The sequence below is a fragment of the Coregonus lavaretus genome (assembly GCF_964263955.1).
Source record: "Coregonus lavaretus genome assembly, contig: HAP1_SCAFFOLD_69, whole genome shotgun sequence".
NCBI lineage: Eukaryota > Metazoa > Chordata > Actinopteri > Salmoniformes > Salmonidae > Coregonus > Coregonus lavaretus.
In genome coordinates, this window is record NW_028158220.1 from 1,387,551 (window position 1) to 1,402,598 (window position 15,048).

At 44.9% G+C, this 15,048-nt stretch overlaps 1 protein-coding gene across 1 annotated transcript; it reads right to left on the reverse strand.

The window, feature by feature from the left end:
* Positions 1-686: 686 nt before the first annotated feature.
* LOC311124282 (uncharacterized protein) lies at positions 687-12,760 on the reverse strand. The gene is made up of 2 exons (XM_084198451.1): positions 12,142-12,760; positions 687-1,469 (listed from the first exon to the last, which is right to left on the reverse strand). The coding sequence occupies exons 1-2, from the start codon at positions 12,539-12,541 to the stop codon at positions 700-702; spliced, it is 1,170 nt and encodes a 389-aa protein (XP_084054577.1). The 5' UTR covers positions 12,542-12,760; the 3' UTR covers positions 687-699.
* Between the last annotated feature and the right edge of the window lie 2,288 nt (positions 12,761-15,048).

The window sequence follows — 15,048 nt, forward strand, 5'->3', positions numbered from 1 at the left end:
TATTTCATAGTTTTGATGTCTTCACTATTATTCTACAATATAAAAAATAGTCAAAATAAAGAAAAACCCTTGAATGATTAGGTGTGTCCAAACATTTACTGGTACTATATATATATATATATATAATTTTACATTTTAGTCATTTAGCAGACGCTCTTATCCAGAGCGACTTACATGAGCAATTAGGGTTACGTGCCTTGCTCAAGGGCACATCGACAGATTTTTCACCTAGTCGGCTCGGGGATTAGAACCAGCGACCTTTCGGTTACTGGCACAACGCTCTTAACCACTAAGCTACCTGCCGCCCATATATATAATGTATATACACACACACACAATATCCAAATCCTATATACAATCAAATTCAATCAAATTAATTTAGAAAAAGCCAAATAATTTTTTCAAATTCAAGAGGTTTCAAGGATAAATTTAAGAGATGCAAAATTCCATTCATCTATATAATCATTTACATTTAGCAATTAAATTACATTTTCAATATCCAATTAATATAAGGAACAACATCAGATTGCATTAAAGTTCATAATCAAAACTAAATCCACATTTTAAAATATTTAATCTGATTTTAAACATGATCAGGGTCTCCAGATGAAAAAAAAACTAAAAACAGGCCTATTCTTTTGTATGAATTCATGAAACAATATGATTTAATGTGGCATAAACAACAACACAAATTCTCAGTCAAAAACATAAGTCAGAACACAGCCTCTCTATTCTCTCATGTGATTTCAGGTCCTCTGACTGGGAAAATGTCTTTCCACAATGAGAGCAGTGGTATGTCTTCTCCTCCTGTGTATGTATCCTTTCATGCTTATTCAGATGTCTTAACCGGTTAAAACTCTTATCACACAGGGAGCATTGGTAGGTCTTATCCCCTCCTGTGTGTGTCCTCTCATGCCTAGTCAGGCCCCCTAACTTGGTAAAACTCTTTCCACACAAGGAGCATTGGTAGGGCTTTTCTTGTGTGTGTGTCCTCTCATGCTGTTTTAGGTTCCCTAACTGGGTAAAACTCTTTCCACAATGGGAACATTGGAATGGCTTTTCTCCTGTGTGTATTTTCTCATGTCTTTTCAGTTTATTTAACCAGCTAAAACTCTTTCCACAGTGGGAGCAGATCTTCCTCCCTCCAGAGTATGTCATCTCATGCTCCTTCAGGCTCCTTAACCAGCGAAAACTAATTCCACAGTGGGAGCAGTGGTAAGGCTTCCCTCCTGTGTGTATTCTCTTATGTTTTTTCAGGCTCCCTAACTGACTAAAACTCTTTCCACACTGGGAACACTGGAAAGGCTTTTCTCCTGTGTGCAACGTCTCATGCTGTTTTAGGTTCCAGAACCGGGTAAAACTCTTTCCACAGTGGGAGCAGTGATCTCTTCTCTCTGGTTTGGACGTCTCTGGGTCTGGTTCTCCTGAAGGACTCTTCCCGCTGTCAGAGTGAGAGTCTGGTCTCTCTCCTGCCAAAGACAAACAGATTATTTAGTTAAACAGAAAGCTGAATGAAACCTCCACATGATACTAGGTCTTCCTATGAGGTCTAACCGGGAATAGATCCCTCAATAAAAGAGCAGAGCGTGTTAGCCAGCAGCATCCCACCCTGCATCCCACTGCTGGCTTGCCTCTGAAACTAAGGAGGGTAGGTCCTGGTCAGTCCCTAAATCACAGTGTCTGTAGTGCCAAGTCATCACAGAGTGGCTGTAATGCTTGGAGGCCAGTGTTTCCCAAACTCAGGACCCCAAAGGATGCACGTTTAGGTTTTTCCCTAGCACTACACAGCTGATTGGGTATGGTAACTCCTCCTCCTATAGGTTAGCCATCCCTGTGATTGGGTATGGTAACTCCTACTCCTATAGGTTAGCCATCCCTGTGATTGGGTATGGTAACTCCTCCTCCTATAGGTAAGCCATCCCTGTGATTGGGTATGGTAACTCCTCCTCCTATAGGTTAGCCATCCCTGTGATTGGGTATGGTAACTCCTCCTCCTATAGGTTAGCCATCCCTGTGATTGGGTATGGTAACTCCTACTCCTATAGGTTAGCCATCCCTGTGATTGGGTATGGTAACTCCTCCTCCTATAGGTTAGCCATCCCTGTGATTGGGTATGGTAACTCCTACTCCTATAGGTTAGCCATCCCTGTGATTGGGTATGGTAACTCCTACTCCTATAGGTTAGCCATCCCTGTGATTGGGTATGGTAACTCCTCCTCCTATAGGTTAGCCATCCTTGTGATTGGGTATGGTAACTCCTACTCCTATAGGTTAGCCATCCCTGTGATTGGGTATGGTAACTCCTACTCCTATAGGTTAGCCATCCCTGTGATTGGGTATGGTAACTCCTATAGGTTAGCCATCCCTGTGATTAGGTATGGTAACTCCTATAGGTTAGCCATCCCTGTGATTGGGTATGGTAACTCCTACTCCTATAGGTTAGCCATCCCTGTGATTGGGTATGGTAACTCCTACTCCTATAGGTTAGCCATCCCTGTGATTGGGTATGGTAACTCCTACTCCTATAGGTTAGCCATCCCTGTGATTGGGTATGGTAACTCCTACTCCTATAGGTTAGCCATCCCTGTGATTGGGTATGGTAACTCCTACTCCTATAGGTTAGCCATCCCTGTGATTGGGTATGGTAACTCCTACTCCTATAGGTTAGCCATCCCTGTGATTGGGTATGGTAACTCCTAAAGGTTAGCCATCCCTGTGATTAGGTATGGTAACTCCTACTCCTATAGGTTAGCCATCCCTGTGATTGGGTATGGTAACTCCTAGTCCTATAGGTTAGCCATCCCTGTGATTGGGTATGGTAACTCCTACTCCTATAGGTTAGCCATCCCTGTGATTGGGTATGGTAACTCCTACTCCTATAGGTTAGCCATCCCTGTGATTGGGTATGGTAACTCCTACTCCTATAGGTTAGCCATCCCTGTGATTGGGTATGGTAACTCCTACTCCTATAGGTTAGCCGTCCCTGTGATTGGGTATGGTAACTCCTACTCCTATAGGTTAGCCGTCCCTGTGATTGGGTATGGTAACTCCTACTCCTATAGGTTAGCCGTCCCTGTGATTGGGTATGGTAACTCCTACTCCTATAGGTTAGCCATCCCTGTGATTGGGTATGGTAACTCCTACTCCTATAGGTTAGCCATCCCTGTGATTGGGTATGGTAACTCCTACTCCTATAGGTTAGCCATCCCTGTGATTGGGTATGGTAACTCCTACTCCTATAGGTTAGCCATCCCTGTGATTGGGTATGGTAACTCCTATAGGTTAGCCATCCCTGTGATTAGGTATGGTAACTCCTATAGGTTAGCCATCCCTGTGATTGGGTATGGTAACTCCTACTCCTATAGGTTAGCCATCCCTGTGATTGGGTATGGTAAATCCTACTCCTATAGGTTAGCCATCCCTGTGATTGGGTATGGTAACTCCTACTCCTATAGGTTAGCAATCCCTGTGATTGGGTATGGTAACTCCTACTCCTATAGGTTAGCCATCCCTGTGATTGGGTATGGTAACTCCTACTCCTATAGGTTAGCCATCCCTGTGATTGGGTATGGTAACTCCTACTCCTATAGGTTAGCCATCCCTGTGATAGGGTATGGTAACTCCTACTCCTATAGGTTAGCCATCCCTGTGATTGGGTATGGTAACTCCTACTCCTATAGGTTAGCCATCCCTGTGATTGGGTATGGTAACTCCTATAGGTTAGCCATCCCTGTGATTAGGTATGGTAACTCCTATAGGTTAGCCATCCCTGTGATTAGGTATGGTAACTCCTATAGGTTAGCCATCCATGTGATTGGGTATGGTAACTCCTACTCCTATAGGTTAGCCATCCCTGTGATTAGGTATGGTAACTCCTCCTCCTATAGGTTAGCCATCCCTGTGATTGGGTATGGTAACTCCTACTCCTATTGGTAAGCCATCCCTGTGATTGGGTATGGTAACTACTACTCCTATAGGTTAGCCATCCCTGTGATTGGGTATGGTAACTCCTCCTCCTATAGGTTAGCCATCCCTGTGATTGGGTATGGTAACTACTACTCCTATAGGTTAGCCATCCCTGTGATTGGGTATGGTAACTCCTCCTCCTATAGGTTAGCCATCCCTGTGATTGGGTATGGTAACTCCTACTCCTATAGGTTAGCCATCCCTGTGATTGGGTATGGTAACTCCTCCTCCTATAGGTTAGCCATCCTTGTGATTGGGTATGGTAACTCCTACTCCTATAGGTTAGCCATCCCTGTGATTGGGTATGGTAACTCCTACTCCTATAGGTTAGCCATCCCTGTGATTGGGTATGGTAACTCCTATAGGTTAGCCATCCCTGTGATTAGGTATGGTAACTCCTATAGGTTAGCCATCCCTGTGATTGGGTATGGTAACTCCTACTCCTATAGGTTAGCCATCCCTGTGATTGGGTATGGTAACTCCTACTCCTATAGGTTAGCCATCCCTGTGATTGGGTATGGTAACTCCTACTCCTATAGGTTAGCCATCCCTGTGATTGGGTATGGTAACTCCTACTCCTATAGGTTAGCCATCCCTGTGATTTGGTATGGTAACTCCTAAAGGTTAGCCATCCCTGTGATTAGGTATGGTAACTCCTACTCCTATAGGTTAGCCATCCCTGTGATTGGGTATGGTAACTCCTAGTCCTATAGGTTAGCCATCCCTGTGATTGGGTATGGTAACTCCTACTCCTATAGGTTAGCCATCCCTGTGATTGGGTATGGTAACTCATACTCCTATAGGTTAGCCATCCCTGTGATTGGGTATGGTAACTCCTACTCCTATAGGTTAGCCATCCCTGTGATTGGGTATGGTAACTCCTACTCCTATAGGTTAGCCATCCCTGTGATTGGGTATGGTAACTCCTACTCCTATAGGTTAGCCGTCCCTGTGATTGGGTATGGTAACTCCTACTCCTATAGGTTAGCCGTCCCTGTGATTGGGTATGGTAACTCCTACTCCTATAGGTTAGCCATCCCTGTGATTGGGTATGGTAACTCCTACTCCTATAGGTTAGCCGTCCCTGTGATTGGGTATGGTAACTCCTACTCCTATAGGTTAGCCATCCCTGTGATTGGGTATGGTAACTCCTACTCCTATAGGTTAGCCATCCCTGTGATTGGGTATGGTAACTCCTACTCCTATAGGTTAGCCATCCCTGTGATTGGGTATGGTAACTCCTACAGGTTAGCCATCCCTGTGATTGGGTATGGTAACTCCTATAGGTTAGCCATCCCTGTGATTAGGTATGGTAACTCCTATAGGTTAGCCATCCCTATGATTGGGTATGGTAACTCCTACTCCTATAGGTTAGCCATCCCTGTGATTGGGTATGGTAACTCCTACTCCTATAGGTTAGCCATCCCTGTGATTGGGTATGGTAACTCCTACTCCTGTAGGTTAGCCATCCCTGTGATTGGGTATGGTAACTCCTACTCCTATAGGTTAGCCATCCCTGTGATTGGGTATGGTAACTCCTATAGGTTAGCCATCCCTGTGATTAGGTATGGTAACTCCTATAGGTTAGCCATCCCTATGATTGGGTATGGTAACTCCTACTCCTATAGGTTAGCCATCCCTGTGATTGGGTATGGTAAATCCTACTCCTATAGGTTAGCCATCCCTGTGATTGGGTATGGTAACTCCTACTCCTATAGGTTAGCCATCCCTGTGATAGGGTATGGTAACTCCTACTCCTATAGGTTAGCCATCCCTGTGATTGGGTATGGTAACTCCTCCTCCTATAGGTTAGCCATCCCTGTGATTGGGTATGGTAACTCCTACTCCTATAGGTTAGCCATCCCTGTGATTGGGTATGGTAACTCCTCCTCCTATAGGTAAGCCATCCCTGTGATTGGGTATGGTAACTCCTCCTCCTATAGGTTAGCCATCCCTGTGATTGGGTATGGTAACTCCTCCTCCTATAGGTTAGCCATCCCTGTGATTGGGTATGGTAACTCCTACTCCTATAGGTTAGCCATCCCTGTGATTGGGTATGGTAACTCCTCCTCCTATAGGTTAGCCATCCCTGTGATTGGGTATGGTAACTCCTACTCCTATAGGTTAGCCATCCCTGTGATTGGGTATGGTAACTCCTACTCCTATAGGTTAGCCATCCCTGTGATTGGGTATGGTAACTCCTCCTCCTATAGGTTAGCCATCCTTGTGATTGGGTATGGTAACTCCTACTCCTATAGGTTAGCCATCCCTGTGATTGGGTATGGTAACTCCTACTCCTATAGGTTAGCCATCCCTGTGATTGGGTATGGTAACTCCTATAGGTTAGCCATCCCTGTGATTAGGTATGGTAACTCCTATAGGTTAGCCATCCCTGTGATTGGGTATGGTAACTCCTACTCCTATAGGTTAGCCATCCCTGTGATTGGGTATGGTAACTCCTACTCCTATAGGTTAGCCATCCCTGTGATTGGGTATGGTAACTCCTACTCCTATAGGTTAGCCATCCCTGTGATTGGGTATGGTAACTCCTACTCCTATAGGTTAGCCATCCCTGTGATTGGGTATGGTAACTCCTACTCCTATAGGTTAGCCATCCCTGTGATTGGGTATGGTAACTCCTACTCCTATAGGTTAGCCATCCCTGTGATTGGGTATGGTAACTCCTAAAGGTTAGCCATCCCTGTGATTAGGTATGGTAACTCCTACTCCTATAGGTTAGCCATCCCTGTGATTGGGTATGGTAACTCCTAGTCCTATAGGTTAGCCATCCCTGTGATTGGGTATGGTAACTCCTACTCCTATAGGTTAGCCATCCCTGTGATTGGGTATGGTAACTCCTACTCCTATAGGTTAGCCATCCCTGTGATTGGGTATGGTAACTCCTACTCCTATAGGTTAGCCATCCCTGTGATTGGGTATGGTAACTCCTACTCCTATAGGTTAGCCGTCCCTGTGATTGGGTATGGTAACTCCTACTCCTATAGGTTAGCCGTCCCTGTGATTGGGTATGGTAACTCCTACTCCTATAGGTTAGCCGTCCCTGTGATTGGGTATGGTAACTCCTACTCCTATAGGTTAGCCATCCCTGTGATTGGGTATGGTAACTCCTACTCCTATAGGTTAGCCATCCCTGTGATTGGGTATGGTAACTCCTACTCCTATAGGTTAGCCATCCCTGTGATTGGGTATGGTAACTCCTACTCCTATAGGTTAGCCATCCCTGTGATTGGGTATGGTAACTCCTATAGGTTAGCCATCCCTGTGATTAGGTATGGTAACTCCTATAGGTTAGCCATCCCTGTGATTGGGTATGGTAACTCCTACTCCTATAGGTTAGCCATCCCTGTGATTGGGTATGGTAAATCCTACTCCTATAGGTTAGCCATCCCTGTGATTGGGTATGGTAACTCCTACTCCTATAGGTTAGCAATCCCTGTGATTGGGTATGGTAACTCCTACTCCTATAGGTTAGCCATCCCTGTGATTGGGTATGGTAACTCCTACTCCTATAGGTTAGCCATCCCTGTGATTGGGTATGGTAACTCCTACTCCTATAGGTTAGCCATCCCTGTGATAGGGTATGGTAACTCCTACTCCTATAGGTTAGCCATCCCTGTGATTGGGTATGGTAACTCCTACTCCTATAGGTTAGCCATCCCTGTGATTGGGTATGGTAACTCCTATAGGTTAGCCATCCCTGTGATTAGGTATGGTAACTCCTATAGGTTAGCCATCCCTGTGATTAGGTATGGTAACTCCTATAGGTTAGCCATCCATGTGATTGGGTATGGTAACTCCTACTCCTATAGGTTAGCCATCCCTGTGATTAGGTATGGTAACTCCTCCTCCTATAGGTTAGCCATCCCTGTGATTGGGTATGGTAACTCCTACTCCTATTGGTAAGCCATCCCTGTGATTGGGTATGGTAACTACTACTCCTATAGGTTAGCCATCCCTGTGATTGGGTATGGTAACTCCTCCTCCTATAGGTTAGCCATCCCTGTGATTGGGTATGGTAACTACTACTCCTATAGGTTAGCCATCCCTGTGATTGGGTATGGTAACTCCTCCTCCTATAGGTTAGCCATCCCTGTGATTGGGTATGGTAACTCCTACTCCTATAGGTTAGCCATCCCTGTGATTGGGTATGGTAACTCCTCCTCCTATAGGTTAGCCATCCTTGTGATTGGGTATGGTAACTCCTACTCCTATAGGTTAGCCATCCCTGTGATTGGGTATGGTAACTCCTACTCCTATAGGTTAGCCATCCCTGTGATTGGGTATGGTAACTCCTATAGGTTAGCCATCCCTGTGATTAGGTATGGTAACTCCTATAGGTTAGCCATCCCTGTGATTGGGTATGGTAACTCCTACTCCTATAGGTTAGCCATCCCTGTGATTGGGTATGGTAACTCCTACTCCTATAGGTTAGCCATCCCTGTGATTGGGTATGGTAACTCCTACTCCTATAGGTTAGCCATCCCTGTGATTGGGTATGGTAACTCCTACTCCTATAGGTTAGCCATCCCTGTGATTTGGTATGGTAACTCCTAAAGGTTAGCCATCCCTGTGATTAGGTATGGTAACTCCTACTCCTATAGGTTAGCCATCCCTGTGATTGGGTATGGTAACTCCTAGTCCTATAGGTTAGCCATCCCTGTGATTGGGTATGGTAACTCCTACTCCTATAGGTTAGCCATCCCTGTGATTGGGTATGGTAACTCATACTCCTATAGGTTAGCCATCCCTGTGATTGGGTATGGTAACTCCTACTCCTATAGGTTAGCCATCCCTGTGATTGGGTATGGTAACTCCTACTCCTATAGGTTAGCCATCCCTGTGATTGGGTATGGTAACTCCTACTCCTATAGGTTAGCCGTCCCTGTGATTGGGTATGGTAACTCCTACTCCTATAGGTTAGCCGTCCCTGTGATTGGGTATGGTAACTCCTACTCCTATAGGTTAGCCATCCCTGTGATTGGGTATGGTAACTCCTACTCCTATAGGTTAGCCGTCCCTGTGATTGGGTATGGTAACTCCTACTCCTATAGGTTAGCCATCCCTGTGATTGGGTATGGTAACTCCTACTCCTATAGGTTAGCCATCCCTGTGATTGGGTATGGTAACTCCTACTCCTATAGGTTAGCCATCCCTGTGATTGGGTATGGTAACTCCTACTCCTATAGGTTAGCCATCCCTGTGATTGGGTATGGTAACTCCTATAGGTTAGCCATCCCTGTGATTAGGTATGGTAACTCCTATAGGTTAGCCATCCCTATGATTGGGTATGGTAACTCCTACTCCTATAGGTTAGCCATCCCTGTGATTGGGTATGGTAAATCCTACTCCTATAGGTTAGCCATCCCTGTGATTGGGTATGGTAACTCCTACTCCTATAGGTTAGCCATCCCTGTGATTGGGTATGGTAACTCCTACTCCTATAGGTTAGCCATCCCTGTGATAGGGTATGGTAACTCCTACTCCTATAGGTTAGCCATCCCTGTGATTGGGTATGGTAACTCCTACTCCTATAGGTTAGCCATCCCTGTGATTGGGTATGGTAACTCCTATAGGTTAGCCATCCCTGTGATTAGGTATGGTAACTCCTATAGGTTAGCCATCCCTGTGATTAGGTATGGTAACTCCTATAGGTTAGCCATCCATGTGATTGGGTATGGTAACTCCTACTCCTATAGGTTAGCCATCCCTGTGATTGGGTATGGTAACTCCTACTCCTATAGGTTAGCCATCCCTGTGATTGGGTATGGTAACTCCTACTCCTATAGGTTAGCCATCCCTGTGATTGGGTATGGTAACTCCTACTCCTATAGGTTAGCCATCCCTGTGATTGGGTATGGTAACTCCTACAGGTTAGCCATCCCTGTGATTGGGTATGCTAACTCCTACTCCTATAGGTTAGCCATCCCTGTGATTAGGTATGGTAACTCCTACTCCTATAGGTTAGCCATCCCTGTGATTGGGTATGGTAACTCCTACTCCTATAGGTTAGCCATCCCTGTGATTGGGTATGGTAACTCCTACTCCTATAGGTTAGCCATCCCTGTGATTGGGTATGGTAACTCCTACTCCTATAGGTTAGCCATCCCTGTGATTGGGTATGGTAACTCCTACTCCTATAGGTTAGCCATCCCTGTGATTGGGTATGGTAACTCCTATTCCTATAGGTTAGCCATCCCTGTGATTGGGTATGGTAACTCCTACTCCTATAGGTTAGCCATCCCTGTGATTGGGTATGGTACCTCCTACTCCTATAGGTTAGCCGTCCCTGTGATTGGGTATGGTAACTCCTATAGGTTAGCCATCCCTGTGATTAGGTATGGTAACTCCTATAGGTTAGCCATCCCTGTGATTGGGTATGGTAACTCCTACTCCTATAGGTTAGCCATCCCTGTGATTGGGTATGGTAACTCCTACTCCTATAGGTTAGCCATCCCTGTGATTGGGTATGGTAACTCCTACTCCTATAGGTTAGCCATCCCTGTGATTGGGTATGGTAACTCCTACTCCTATAGGTTAGCCATCCCTGTGATTGGGTATGGTATCTCCTACTCCTATAGGTTAGCCATCCCTGTGATTGGGTATGGTAACTCCTACTCCTATAGGTTAGCTATCCCTGTGATTGGGTATGGTAACTCCTATAGGTTAGCCATCCCTGTGATTAGGTATGGTAACTCCTATAGGTTAGCCATCCCTGTGATTAGGTATGGTAACTCCTATAGGTTAGCCATCCCTGTGATTGGGTATGGTAACTCCTACTCCTATAGGTTAGCCATCCCTGTGATTGGGTATGGTAACTCCTACTCCTATAGGTTAGCCATCCCTGTGATTGGGTATGGTAACTCCTACTCCTATAGGTTAGCCATCCCTGTGATTGGGTATGGTAACTCCTACATGTTAGCCATCCCTGTGATTGGGTATGGTAACTCCTACTCCTATAGGTTAGCCATCCCTGTGATATATGGGAGTTGCGTTGTGCCCAAGAACAGCCCTTAGCCATGGTATATTGGCCATATTGACAGGAACTAATGGAGATCCATAATAAACCCCAGGAAGAGTAGCTCTGCCTTGGCAGGAACTAATGGGGAATAAACCCCAGGAAGAGTAGCTGCTGCCTTGGCAGGAACTAATGGGGATCCATAATAAACCCCAGGAAGAGTAGCTGCTGCCTTGGCAGGAACTAATGGGGATCCATAATAAACCCCAGGAAGAGTAGCTGCTGCCTTGGCAGGAACTAATGGGGATCCATAATAAACCCCAGGAAGAGTAGCTGCTGCCTTGGCAGGAACTAATGGGGATCCATAATAAATACAAATACAAAATGGAACTACCTCCATGTTTTGTAGATATACAGCGTTCATTTACAAATACATTGTTTACAAACATTGGAGGAAAACAATCTTATATGTTGGGTGCTGATGGGGTACGACTTGAACTGAGTTGAACTGAGCTCAGTGGGCATATATAAGTTATATTCTCCAAGATTCAATGGCTAGGCCCAGAGCCATGTATACTGAACTAAAATATAAAAGCAACATGCAACAATTTCTACAGTTTTACTGAGTTACAGTTCATATAACAAATCAGTCAATTGAAATAAATTCAGTAGGCCCTAATCTATGGATTTCACATGACTGGGAATACAGATATGCATCTATTGGTCACAGATACTTTTAAAAAATGGGCCTCAGGATCTTGTCACGGTATTTTTGTGCGTTTCAAATTGCCATAGATAAAATGCAATTGTATATGTGGTCTAAGGTTTTGAGGCCAGTTGGATGTACTGTCAAATTCTCTAAAACGACAGAGTGCCCCATTTCTACAATTGTGTTCGTTGTCCGTAGCCTACGCATGCCCATACCATAACCATGGGGTCTGTTCACATCAGCAAACCGCTCGCTCACACGACGCCACGTGGTCTACGTTTGTGAGGCCTGTTGGACGTACTGTCAAATTCTCTAAAGCGACGCTGGAGGTGGCTCAGGGTAGAGAAATTAACATTCATTAATCTGGCAACAGCTCTGGTGGACATTTCTCCAGTCAGCACGCCAATTGCACACTCTCAAAACGTGTATCAAAACAATACATTAATTCAACAAGTGCAGTTTGTGACCCTGCTTTTAAAACAGTACTCACTGGTGTTAATCAGATCTTCAGTCTCCTCTTCCTCTCCAAAAGGTTCTTTCACCATAACAGCCTCCTCTTCCTCCTTTTTCATTCTGAAAGCTTCTACCTCCTCTTCCTCCACTGTGACAGCCTCTATCCCCTCTTCCTCTTTCACTCTGAAAGGTTCTTCCTCTTCTTTCACTGTACCATTCTCCTCCTCTTCTTTCAATGTGATACTGATAGCCTCCTCTTCCTCCACTGTGATGGCCTCTATCCCCTCTTCCTCTTTCACTCTGAAAGGTTCTTCCGCTCCTTTTACTGAAACATCCTCCTGTTCTTCTTTCACGACAATGTTCAGCCCCAGAGCTTCTTTCTCCGTCCAGCAGACCTCCTCTTCTTTAGCAGGGGGGTAGTTGCTTAGTGAGCTCATGGTCGGGGATGTTAGCTAGCTAGATTGCTAGTTAGCGTTAACGACTTGCCTGGTTCTAAGCTAAATTAGCAAGCCAGCTAGCTACTAACCTGATTAACAACGTAAATATTCAATGGGGCAACTAGCTATACGAAAGAAGTATGTTTAAAACACAGGGACAAAAATACAACGAACCAGTCTAAAGAGCTTGAATGTTTCGTCTATATTGGCTAGCAAGCTACCGAGGCGGCTGACTGGATGTTGTTGAAAACGTCCCGTCTCGTCCACTAGATTATACGTCACGCTGGCAGCAAAGCCTGAAAGACAAATAACAACGTCCTTCTTCTTCTTCTTCTTCTTCTTCTTCTTCTTCTTCTTCTTCTTCTTCTTCTTCTTCGATGAGGTTTAACGGCGGTTGGCATCCAATAAATGTTGCATTACCGCCATCTACTAGACTGGAGTACAACTCCCTTATAATTTGCTTGAAAAAAATAATAAACAAATACATTACTATCTAACACCACACTCACAAAACAAAACAATATATAATAAATACCATACTCCGCTATTTAAATATATTTAGTCCTACTTCAGGCCAACAGCCTGAAATGATGTGACATCACCACTTAACACACCCTGTACCTCTTCTGATGTCAAGTCTCGCACACCCAAATAGCTCTCTGCAGCTGCCACCACAACCTCTATTATCTGCGACTTACGTTCCACCCCTGCAGTACAGTTAATAACCATTGCTATTAATGCCAAAAATCCAATCTTACTGAAACATATATCACTGGTTGTCCTATCCCTCTGTACTGGTACAGATCTCCTCCTCTCACCATTCCTCCCCCTTGACCCATCTTCCTCTACTTTCTTCACAGCCTCAGCAACTTCTTCACTACTCTAATCCTGGAAACCTCAACTTCTCTCGCACCGGACATTTCGGATCCCCAGCCCCATGGGCACCCCTACAATTAACACACACCACTACTTTCCCCTACAATTAACACACACCACTACTTTCCCCTACAATTAACACACACCACTACTTTCCCCTACAATTAACACATACCACTACTTTCCCCAATGCTACACATTCCTTTGTCTCATGCCCTTCTGCACACTTCTCACACCTTGGAACCTCCCTCCTACACACTGCTGCCACATGCCCATAAGCTTGACACCTGTAACAACGTAATGTATTCGGCACAAAAGCTCGTACAGGATAACTTATATATCCTAACATCACTTTGTCGGGGCAAAGACTCAACATCAAATCTCAAAAGAACAGACGATGACTCATCTGTTTCTCCCGTCTCGCCACCCTGTCTGCGTCGCACCAAACGACGAGCATCACAAACACCGGTAATCTTCCCCTTCAGTTGGTCAGCTTTCACATTTACCGCTACCCCAGTAATCACGCCGTTCAATGGCGCCCTTTCCTTGAGAGCAAAACAATTCACAACTCTTTCCCCCATTCGTTTAAACACGGAGCGCCTGCCCCCTCTGGCCAGCAGAAACACAAACAAACATCACAAGACCACTCTAGGTTACCTTCACCACAACATCCTATCTGGACTTTACTACCTTAAATAATACTTTATTTTTATTTTATTTTTTACATTTTGCTAGACGCTCTTATCCAGAGTGACTTACAGTTAGTTAGTGCATGCATTAATATTTTTTTATACCCCCTGTGGGAATCGAACCCACAACCCTGGCATTGCAAACGCCATGCTCTATCAACTGAGCTACATCCCTGCCGGCCATTCCCTTCCCTACCCTGGACAACGCTGGGCCAATTGCGCGCCGCCCCATGGGGTCTCCCGGTCGCGGCAGGCTACGACAGAGCCTGGATTCGAACCAGGATCTCTAGTGGCACAGCTAGCACTGTGATGCAGAGCCTTAGACCACTGCGCCAATTGGATAAAACAATTCCTAACAAGACCCACTTCTATGTGGAACTTTATTCCTCATCGTGTCTTCTCTACATTTGGTGGCCTTAACTTCATGTTGATTTGTAATTAACAAACTGATTGGGCTGTTAGAGCCAGCAAAGGGTGCTTTACTATTTTTAGGTAGTGGAATTACTTTAGCTTCCTTCCACGCCTGTGGACACACACCCTCCTTTAGGCTTTGGTTAAAGACATGGCAAATAGGGGTGGCAATACAGTCTGCTACCATTCTCAATAGTTTCCCATTTAGGTTGTCTATACCTGGTGGCTTATCATTATTGGTGGATAACAATAGGTTTTCCACGTCTCCCAAACTAACTTGACCAACTCTTTTGCATCATTTCTGTGAATCAAACAATTTATATAAATTCATCATCAATCCAGGGAGTTCTAACAGCTTTCACAGTTTAGTTTCAGGCCTGAATAATTTAACAAATACTCCCCATGTGCTGCATCTTGATCCTCCTCCTTTATACACATCAGACCAAACATAACATGTTTCACATCTTCAACAAATGAGTCCTGAGAAAACATTTAGTAACATTTAGTAACTTTAGGCCCCTGCCTTTGGTA